The following is a 10,585-nucleotide window of genomic DNA, read 5'->3' on the forward strand; positions in this document are numbered from 1 at the left end:
GTGACAGACGCAGCGATGGATGCGCGTTCCTGGGCTGGGGGTCACACCCCCTCCCACGGGCACGGTTCATCCCCCTGCGAGGTGCAGCACAGCCCCCCGCACAACTCAGGTCGCCGTGGCTCAGAGCGGCGCGGCTCAGCCCTCCCAAACGGCCGGACGGGGATGTGGTGGGGAGTTTCGAGCTGAGCCCCCCCCCCCAAAGCACCACCCGCGACCCCAACGGCGAGCGGTGCGCGCCCGACAGGGGGCGCTGTGATAGCGGCCGCTTTGGCCCCGCCCTCCCGGTCCCGCCCGTCGGGGGCGGTGCGGGCGGGCGGCCCTAAAGCCGGGCGGCGGCGGCTGCGGGGGGCGGCCGGGCGGGCGATGTGGCGGCGGCGGGCGCGGAGCGGCGGCGGTGGCGGCGGCGGGGGAGGAGGCGGGGCGGACCCGCGGGGCCGCTGGTGGCTCGCGGCGCTGGCGTTGCTGGCGGCGGCGCTGCCCGCGGCGCGGTCCCGCTCTCTATACTCGCCCAGCGACCCGCTGGAGCTGCTGGGGGCCGACACGGCGGAGCGGCGGCTGCTGGGCTCCCCCAGCGCGTGGGCCGTCGAGTTCTTCGCCTCCTGGTGCGGGCACTGCATCCACTTCGCCCCCACGTGGCGGGCCCTGGCCGAGGACGTCCGCGGTGAGTCCGCGCCCCCACGCCCGCCTGGGCATCCCCAGCAGCGGCCCCCCGTGCTGGCACCCGGCCCGGCGGCCCCGGAGCTGCCCTGCCCTGCCCTGCCCGCGGCTATTGGGGCATCCCGCCGCCCCCCGGCATCCCTTCTCGCCCCCTCCCCCCCCCCCCCCCCCCGCCGTCCGCTGTGCCGTGCCGGCCGTGCAGCCCAGCTGTGCTCTCGCAGCGCTGACCTTGGCGCGTGGCTCCTGCCGGTCCCCGAGCCGCGTCCTTCCCCTGTCACATCCCGGCTGCTCCCTTTGATTGCGCTAATGACAGCGCGGGCACTGCGGCTGAGTCAGGCTGATGGCTTCTCTCGGCGCCCAAACGGGAAATGAGGGACGGGGCGACGACGCCGTGCCCCCGCCCCGCCGTGCCCCTCGTGGAGCGGCGGTGCCGGAGCCGATCCGCTGGGAGTCCCTCCTGTCCCCACGTGTCCGCTCCTCCGGCACGCTGCTCCCGGCCTGCTCGCGTTGGGGCTGCCCCCATTCTGCTTTTGGCACCTGCTGCTCGGTGTACCCAGGGCTGTGAGCGTTGCTCCCTTCCCCGGCCAGCCCGTTTTGGGTCGTTCCATCTTTCTTATCACAGCTGGGATGGGAAGGGTCGGAGCCCCGCACCCAGCTGCATTGCAGCGGCCATCCCTCCCCTATCCCGGCGAACCGGCTGGTTGAGCAGGGCTGGTGCCTCCTCACCTCGTGCTGCCGTCGTGTTCCCTGCTTGAAAAGTAGGGCACAGGCTGCTGGCCGGGCTGCTCGTGGGATGGAGGCACTGTGCAACCCGGGAGCAAAAGCTTTGTGTCCATGCACAGCACCCCTGTGGGCCCGGTGGTGTGATGGGGACTGACCTGTGTGCTGCTGGTGGCAGGCTGCAGGGCCTGGCTGCTCCCCACCTCTGTATTTGGGTCCTATTTCTGGGATAGAAAGCGTGGGCAGGGCTCCAGTGGTAGGAAGAATCTGTGTCGTGGGCTGTGTGTTTTTGTTTTTGTTTTTTGTATGTGGGTGTTTTTTTGTTTTTTTTTCTCGAGGATTTTTCCAAGCAGACATCAATTGGAACAAATCTCTCGAGCCTCAGGAGGCAAGAAAAGAGGCCAAGGCGCTTAAGCTGTCCTCCCCCCCGTGCTGTGCGGGAGGAGATTGGGATGGAGGGATGCAGGGATGGCGGTGCAGAGCACTGCAGCCTGCTGCAAGCAGTGATGAGCTCGGCCTTGGCCCCGTGCCTGGCTCTGTGCGAGCTCTCTGCATCCACCATCCCTGCTGGGAGAGATGGGGAGTGGATTTCCCATCAGTAGGGAGCAGCACAAAGGGACGTAATCCCCGGGGGCTGCTCAAATAGCAGGGATGCTCTGTGGGGCTGTGGCTGTGCTGACCCTGTCCTCCGTCCCCTGTCCTGCAGAGTGGAGGCCGGCGGTGATGCTCGCAGCTCTCGACTGTGCTGATGAGGCCAACCAGCAGGTGTGCGCCGAGTTTGGGATCACTGGCTTCCCCACACTGAAGGTAAGGTGCACGGGGAGAGGGTCATGGGGATGCGTGTTGGGATCGGCAACGGGGAGAGGCTCAGTGCCCTGTTTTTTACCCTGCTTTTCTCCGTGACGTTGGCCTTCTCTTGCTTAATTGGGCTGACATCATTGTGGCACCAAAATATTCCTGTGGGGATTCTGCAGGCAGCCTCTCCCCTCAGGCTGGCAGGGTGCCTGGCACGCTGCTGTCCCTGCTGCTGGGCCCGCTAAGCTGCACAAACACATTGGCTCCCAGTGCTGCCCTCTGCAAACAGAGCCCTGGCCTCATGCTGTAGCAAAGCCAGGACTCCCTGACCAGCAGGATGCAGGTCCCATGAGCTGCCATTGCCTCGGACTGGGGTTTGGTTTTGAACTGTTTTTGATGCTCTAGAGGTGGGTTCCAGAGTGGTTCCATCCTCTGTTGCTTAATTAAAGCAGGGCTGATTGCAGCTTGGTGAGCTGGAACCAGTCAAACACCCTGTGTGCTGTGCATACTGTGCGGCTGGCTGGGCTCCAGTGGGACTTTGCAGCAAAAATAGGACCGCAAAAACCCACCCAGCTGGGACAAGGGGCTGGCAGCCCAGTAAATCTGGCATGGTGTGGGGATGCGTGAGCCATGCCCAGCTGTCCTGGGGACCTCGCTGGGCACGTGACATTTAGGAAACATCTCCAGGCTGTTGTGTCTGTTCTTCCCACCACCCTCGAGCAGCCGTGCGCCCAGCCCAGCCTGCAAAGCAAACACCTGCATGACGCCATCCGGCTTCATGGCAGTGAGGAAGGGCTGGGGGAAACCCTTCCTCATCCCTGTCTGGGAGCTCTGGGGCAGCAATGTGCAGGACTGTGGGTGCCCGGAGGTGTGCATGCCGCTTGCAGTGCTCAGCATCCCTCCCCTCGGGGCCAGGCGCATCCGGAGCCAGGCAGCATCCCGGTGTCATGCTGGGGCTGTGCAGGGCAGGGCTGGGAGCAGCACACAGGGATACTCCATGAGGTGAGAGTGTTCTGCGTTGATACGTTTTTCTCCTTTCAGTTCTTCAGAGCTTTCTCCAAGAAAGCAGAGGATGGGATAAGGATTGCTCGTGAGTGTTCACAGCCATAGGTTTTGTTGTTGTTTGTTCTTTTGTTTTCTTTTTATCTAATGTTTTGGAGTTCTGGGGGGGGGGGAGGGGGATAGGTCAGGTCCCTGATTGGAGCCCTGGTGTCCTGTTCCCACAGACCCTGCTGCCACTGTTGCAGACCTGAGACGTGCCATCATCACCAACCTGGAGCAGAGCGGGGATGCCTGGCCACCTGCATGCCCTCCACTGGAACCAGCGAGGTATGGGCACAGGAAAAAGGGTTTCCCAGGGAAATACTGAACCAGAAGTGCTCAGAAAGCTCATTTCAGTTATTATTTTCTTAGTTATTTTCAATTCAACCTGGCTGCAAGAGAGCAAGCAGTGCGTGGCAAGGGAGTGTTTGGCTTTCCCAAAGCGATGGTTGAGCCAGGGTCACACTGCAGCTCTCTGTGTCCCAGGAAAGAAACAGGACACCAAACAAATTGGCTCAGATTCGTGGCTCTTGTGTTGTTTTTTTCCCCGTGGGTGAGCACACAGCTTTGTCCTGCCCTGCCTCCCCTTTGTTTTCTGCCTCCTCGCCTCACCCTGCAGGCTTTCAGAGCCTGTGAACCGGAGCAGAAAACTGGGCTTGAAACCTCAGTGGGGAGGAACCAGGGCTGGAACCGTGCTGATGGCATCACAGCCCTGATCTGTGTGGGTAAGGGGTGGCCCTATTCACCTGGGGGACAAAGCAGCCCACAGCATCACTCTGCTCCTGTCTTTAGCCTAGAGAAGAGAAGGCTCCGGGGAGACCTGAGGGAGCATTTCAGTATCTAAAGGGGGACTGTAAGAAAGAAGGGGATGTTCTTTAGCAGAGTTTGCTGTGACGGGACAAGGGGGAATGGTTTCAAGCAAAAAGAGGGAAAATTTAGACTTGGATGTAAGGAAAAAGGTTTTTACAGTAAGGGTGCTGAGGCAGTGGCACAGGCTGTGCAGAGAGGTGGCGGTGCCCCATCCCTGCAGACATCAAGGTCAGGCTGGATGGGCTCTGAGCACTGATGGAGCTGTACAGGGAGTTGGACCAGATGGCCTTTAAGGCTCCCCTCCAACTCAAACGATCCTGTGATTCTCTTGCAGTGCCGAGGAGGTTCGCAGCTTCTTCCACAGGAACACGGAGCGGTACCTGGCGCTGATCTTTGAGAAGAGCAATTCCTTTGTTGGCAGAGAGGTGGGTACAGCTGCTCCCCTGCACACCGTTAACCTGTGGGCACCTCCAACACGTTGGTCCACCCGGTGCTGCCTTCTCCTCCTTGAATGAGGAGGTGGGGAGGATGGGGATGCTGGCCCATCTCCCAACATCCTGACGCTGGGTTTGCTTACAGGTAGCCCTGGACCTGCTGCAGTACGAAAACGTGGCGGTGAGGAGGGTGCTGAGCAGCGAGGAGGAGCTGGTGGAGAAGTTTGGTGTCACCACTTTCCCCTCTGCCTACCTGCTGCTCCGCAACGGCTCCTTCTTCCGCCTGCCCGTGTGAGTCGGGGGTGCGACTGGGGAGCAGCGGGGGGCTTCTTGGTGTGGGGTGGGAGGGGGCTGCTCACTGCCCCTCTGTCTGCAGGCACGCTGAGGCACGCTCCTTCTACACCTATTACCTGCGGACGCTTTCTGGTGTCACCCGTGGCTCCTACAGGCTGAATGTCACCAGCAGTGCCATCAATGAGACCCGCGCCCTGCAGCCGGTGCAGGCTGCTGACAGGTCAGGGTACTGCTTCAGTGTTATGGGGTGGTGTGGGGAACTGGGAGGGGGTGATGCACCTATGGGTGGAACCCCCCCCCTCTTCCCCAAATCCCATGTTGCTTCTGCATATAAGCCCTGCTCCTTGCAGCTGGCTCTCTTGGGGTATAAAGCAAAGTGCTGATGGGCGTCTTGTCATCCCCACAGCTCCAAGTTGTACGTGGCTGACCTGGAGTCTACGGTGCACTACACGCTGCGGGTGGAGGCTGGCCGACCAGCAGTGCTGGCAGGAGCCCAGCTGGCCGCTCTCAAGTGCTATGTGGCCACACTGGCCAAGGTGAGGAGCTGGGAGGGGAACCACCTGCATGGAGGACCAGAAATGTGAATGCGAGCACGTGGAGCTGACCACGTGTCCTCCATGAATAGGTGGCTGAAGGTGGTTTTGCTGGGAGGCTTTGGGCTGGATGGTGCCAGATGGTTCCAGGCAAGAGCTGGTCCCTCCCAACCCTTAGAAATCCCCTGGCAATGGGCACCTCCTGCTGTGCTTTTCCTCTGTTGGGGTTTCCCTGGGATGTTGAACTTGTGCTGCCGTTCCCTGCTCCTCCACGGGACGGAGCAGTGACACCAGGATTGCTGCCAGCCCAGCTGTGCCTGAACCATTGCACACCAGAGAGGTGTGAGCTGAGCAGGGAGGGGGAGAGCGCAGTGTGGAAGGAAATGTTGGCAGGAAGGCAATGTGTTGTGGCTCAAAGGCAGTGCATCATATGGCAAAACCTCACGTGGAAGGGAGGAATGGCACTTTGCAGCAAGTGTCAGCTGGCAGATGAATTCCCTGCAAGTCTGGGAACTGTGGTGTATTTTGAGCATCCAGGGAGAACAGATCAGCCTTGAAGAAAGAGCAAAGCCCTCCTTCCTTTTGCTTCTTGGCCTCTTTTCCTATTTGCCACCACTGTCTTTTCTTGTAGCTGTGGCACACGTTGTGTGCAGATGGGTGCCACATGCTCATGGACCACCCCCCACTTCTCCTTGGTCCGAGAGCATTGCTGCTAATCGGATTTGTGCTGCCTTACCTCCGGAGCAGCTTTGTGCCCTGCTCAGACAGCTGGGCACTGGGGCTGCTGTTCAGAGCTTGCTGCAGGGTAAACTCAGTGCAGGATGCCGGGGGTCCCATGGCTGGAGGCTGTCCCGGAGCTAGATTCAGGTGTCCTCACCACGTTTTTTTTTCTCCCTGTTGTTTTGCACAGTACTTCCCTGGGCGCCCCTCTGTGCAGACCTTCCTGCAGTCCCTGGACAGCTGGCTGCGGAACTGGACAGAGCCTGAGCTGCCCCGCAGCACCTTGAAGGAGGCAGTGAAGAATAAGGAGGACGTAAGGCACACCCTCCCCTCCCGACACCCTTTATCCCACCCTCATCCCACCCAGCAGCTCGGTCACGCTGCGTCCATCTGTCCTGCAGGCCATCCCTGCCGCCGTGCTCCCCACCAACATCACCTGGGTGGGCTGCAAGGGCAGCGAGCCCCATTTCCGCGGTTACCCCTGTGGGCTCTGGACCATTTTCCACCTGCTGACAGTTCAGGCTGCCCAGGGCAGCCCTGATCAAGGTAGCGGGATGAGGGGTGCTTCATCTTGGGGGGGAAATAGGGGATGGCCTGTGGGCGATGTGGCTCTGTGGGCTCCTGGCTCATCCCCCCTCCTCCTCCCAACCCTCTGACCCTCTTTCTCCCCTAGAGCTGCCGCTGGAGGTGCTGAGCACCATGCGTTGCTATGTCAAGCACTTCTTTGGCTGCCAGGAGTGCGCCCAGCACTTTGAGGCCATGGCAGCCAAGTCCATGGACCAGGTGAAGAGCCGGGATGAGGCCGTCCTCTGGCTCTGGTCCCACCACAATGAGGTCAATGCACGCCTGGCAGGTATGGGGCTGGGATCGGGGGGAACAGGGGCAGCACAGTGGTACCTGGGGATGCGGGGAGCAGGTGGTTTCTCAAGGGAGGGGAGCTGGGACCGTTGAGGCATCCCTTGTTATGGCGGGGTTGGTCAACAGCTCCTTTAGGGTGAGGGAGGGGACCCATGGTAGTGGGGACATCCTGTAGCAGGTGGTTGTGTGGCATCTGAGCTGTTGAGCTCCCCGTAAGCATCCCGCTCCCTCACAGGTCTGGGGTGCTGATCCCTGTACGGTGTGGGGCCGCACTGTCCCTGCTGCGTAGGGCACCTCTCACTCCTTGCTCCTCCAGGTGGTGACACAGAGGACCCCCAGTTCCCCAAGCTGCAGTGGCCTCCACCAGACATGTGTCCTCAGTGCCACCGAGAGGAGCAAGGCGTGCACATGTGGGACGAGGCGGCTGTGCTGAGCTTCCTCAAGGAGCACTTCTCCCCGGGCAACCTCCGCATGGACCACGCCGTCCCCATCCCCAGGGCCAGGGAGGAGGCGGTGGCGAGTGCCAGGCTGGGCACTGCAGGCCTCCGGGAAAAGGAAGAAGAAAAGGAGAGGAAGGAGGAGGAAGAAGGAGAGAAGGAGACAGAGAAGCCAGACAGGGAGAGCGAGACGGGGCGGCCGGGCTCCTCGGAGCTGCGCCGTCCCAGCATCGTGCGCAGGAACCCACGGCTGCAGGCACTGGGGGAGGACATCGTGGACTTGGACTCCTTCAGCGAGCAGCACTTCAAGAGCAAGGCGCTGCGGGCGGCCGGCCGGCACCGGCGGCTCAGCAAGAGGGACACCGTCGCCCTGCATCACGACGCTGGCTGGGAGCGGCTGCGAGTGCCTGAGAGCCGTGAGGAAGAGGAGGATGGGGGCTTACGGAGGAGCCCCTGGTTGCGGGTGCTGGGCTTGGGCTTCTCCCGCCTGGACGTCAGCCTCTGCATCGCGCTCTACTTCCTCTCCTCCATGTGCCTGCTGGGCATGTACACCTTCTTCCGACTCCGCACCCGTGCACGGAAAGCCCGTCCTGGCTTCCCCGTGGCGTGAGAGCGAAGTGGGGACCCCCCCCCCTTGGGCTGCAGGCCCCCCCCTCGGGCTGCGGGGCTCCCCCTCGCATCGCCCAGGGCAGAGGTTTTGCTGCTGGTTTTTGTTTTTTTTCTTTTTTGTGGGGGGGGTTGTTCCTTCATGTGCCACATTCCTGCGGCTGTGATGCTGATGTTGGTTGGGGTCCTTGCACCCCACTGCCCTCTGTAGGAACTGGGCTGGTTTGGGACTGGGCAGCCTGGTCTCGTGCTGGGGCAGCCTCCTGGTTCAGGAGGCTCCTGGGCTCAGGAGCATCACGTTGGTTCCCTCCCATGCTGTTCCCCCTTTGCCTGCGGGGGCACTGGGGGTGGGTTTCAGCATTTTGTCCCCTTCCTCCATCTCGTTGCTCGCTCTCTGCTTGTCTTAGTGGAATAAATTATTTTTGCCGACTGTGCTGTCGGCTCGTCCCTTATTTTGTTCTCTTGCCTCGGGATGACACCCAGCCCCACGTCTGCGGGGTTGCAGTGTCCCCAAGTGGTCGGACGGCCCCTACGGCGTGGGGGACACAAGGAAAGAAGCTGGCAATAGCCCGACCCCAGTATTGGAGCTGCAGCTGTGCCCTGGGAAGGGCGCAGGAGCATCCCCAGGGACCGGGCGCTGGCCCCGTTTCTCCCTGCCCTTTTATCCTTGTTAGGAATCATTAAGGAAAATGGTTGTTTTCTGAGGCTGCGGCCATCTGCTCCGTTGGCGCTGCCTAAATCCCCCTGTAACAAATTCATTGGGATTACGCAGCCCTCCCCTAATCCCAGCCCTGCCCCCCGTGCGGGGATTTAAAGGGATTAGAACCCGGCTGATAATAAACTTTATTAGGGGGTGTGCGTGAGGGGGGTGTCAATCCGATTTGGAGCCATTTTCTTGATATCTTCACTTCGCCCAGGTGGGAGGAGAGGGCCGGCAGCTCTGCGGGCCCATCCTCCTGCCCTTGAAATAAATCGTCTGTCGTGCTGCCTCCCTCTCCTTGATTTCCCTGGAGGGGGAGGTGCCCGTCCCCAGCATCCCTCAACCCCCTCCCCCCGTGCACCTCTCCTGGAAGCAGATGCTGCTCTGCACCCCCTACCCTCCTCCCGGACCCCAAAGCAGTGGTGGGAGATAGGATGCGCTGGGGGGAGGGGAGGGGAAAGGGGGGGGGATGGGACTACCCAGATCGCCGCTGTGGGGGGAGATTTGCGGGGCTGGGAGCTAAAAGCCACCACGCACACGGGAAAAAGAGAGTCCCGTAAATAGACTTTCCGTAATCCTGTTTGGTGCCGGCCCGATGCTCGCAAAGGGGGCAGAGCTGGGGATCCCCCCCACACCGATGGGCACCCGATGCGGTGGGGCAGCATCGCGTTGTGCAGTGCTCACAGGTGGGCTAAGATGTGCGGGGTGGGAGTGGAGGGGGGGCCGTGCTGCTTCTCCCCCCCGGGGCCGCCCCTTCCCATCGCCGGTAATTACCCAAATGGCGCAGGCTGATGGGAGACAGTCGCTATTCCCTAATAGAATTTGCCCTCAAGTGCAATTTAATTTTCCTGGGCCAGCAGCCCCCCCCCCCCCCCCCCCCCACCGGCTCGCTGCCGCCCGCCGCTCCCTTTCTCCCCTCTTTCCTTTCCCTCCTCGATGCAGGCAGGAGCGTCTCTCCGGACACAAAATCGCGGGGCTGGGGGTGGGGGGGACACCCTTCGTGTCTGCTAATCCCCAATTAAAATTAACAGCGCCCTGCTTGGCACTCCCCGCGTTCTCCAGCCGCCGGTAAGTGCCCGCTCCGTGATTTCTCCATGCAGTGGGGGTGGGTGTAGGATGCGGGGATCCCCCCTTACCAGTGAGGGCAGCGTGGAGGGGATGGGTTTCTGCAACCCTGACGCCTTCTCAGGGCACTGGGGGGGAAACGAAACCCAAAACCGACCGAAGGGCAGCACCGCCGGGAATAGATGGGCGAGGGAACGTGCGGGAGGGGACGGAGCGGGGCCAGGATAGGGGTGGTGCGGGAAGGTGCTGCGGGGTCAGGGGGAGCCGCGTTCTGCAGGGATGGGCGATGCGGATGGCGATGGGGGGGGAGGGGGAGGTCTGTATCGATGTGCGGAGCAGAAAGATGAATGAGAACGGAACCCCCACGGGAGAAGGGGATTCGTTGGGGCAGAAGGATCCATCGGAGCCCGCCGGACTGGGGGGGAAGGGGGGCATAGCGCGGTGACTCCGGCAGTGGCGTTTGGGGAATGGCTTGGGTAGGAGATGGGGGAAAGAGATGTCCGTGCGTCCGCCTGTCCGTACATCCCAACGCTCCGGGATCGCTCTTCCCGACCCGCAGGGAGCTGCTCAGCACGGCCGTGATGCGGGCAGGATCCGTGCTGCCGGATGGGTCTCGGTGCCGGGGCCCCGTGCCCCGCTGGGGCTTTGGGGGGGATTTCGGCATCCCCGCGCCCGGTTCACCAGCACCGAACGGCCCCAGTCTCTGCTCTGCCTCTCTGCACCGGCACCGTTGAACAGCGCTATGTCACGACAGCCCCGTGTCGCGATAACGCCAACCACGCTCCGCAGGCTCCGGAGTCCCGGGGCGTGGCGCCGCTAGACCACGCCCCTTTCTCCAAGACCACGCCCACTAACCACGAAGCCCCGCCCCTTCCAGCTATCGGGCTCCGCCCCCCGCGGCGTGCGGCGTGCGGG

At 62.2% G+C, this 10,585-nt stretch overlaps 1 protein-coding gene across 1 annotated transcript; it reads left to right on the top strand.

Annotated features, from left to right (window-relative positions):
- Positions 1-363: 363 nt before the first annotated feature.
- Positions 364-8,339, top strand: QSOX1 (quiescin sulfhydryl oxidase 1). The gene is made up of 12 exons (XM_031595614.2): positions 364-661; positions 2,084-2,184; positions 3,214-3,262; positions 3,399-3,501; positions 4,358-4,448; positions 4,603-4,748; positions 4,834-4,971; positions 5,158-5,287; positions 6,195-6,317; positions 6,406-6,550; positions 6,678-6,857; positions 7,179-8,339. The coding sequence occupies exons 1-12, from the start codon at positions 364-366 to the stop codon at positions 7,907-7,909; spliced, it is 2,235 nt and encodes a 744-aa protein (XP_031451474.2). The 3' UTR covers positions 7,910-8,339.
- Positions 8,340-10,585: the final 2,246 nt, after the last annotated feature.

This window comes from Phasianus colchicus, chromosome 9 (genome assembly GCF_987193195.1).
Source record: "Phasianus colchicus chromosome 9, bPhaCol1.hap1.1, whole genome shotgun sequence".
NCBI classification, from domain to species: domain Eukaryota; kingdom Metazoa; phylum Chordata; class Aves; order Galliformes; family Phasianidae; genus Phasianus; species Phasianus colchicus.

Coding starts and splice junctions, on each gene's coding strand:
- QSOX1 (XM_031595614.2), top strand. CDS start 364: ATGTGGCGGCGGCGGGCGCGGAGCGGCGGCGGTGGCGGCGGCGGGGGA. Junction 3,502..4,357: donor CCTCCACTGGAACCAGCGAG/GTATGGGCACAG, acceptor ATTCTCTTGCAG/TGCCGAGGAGGTTCGCAGCT. Junction 4,972..5,157: donor CCGGTGCAGGCTGCTGACAG/GTCAGGGTACTG, acceptor TCATCCCCACAG/CTCCAAGTTGTACGTGGCTG.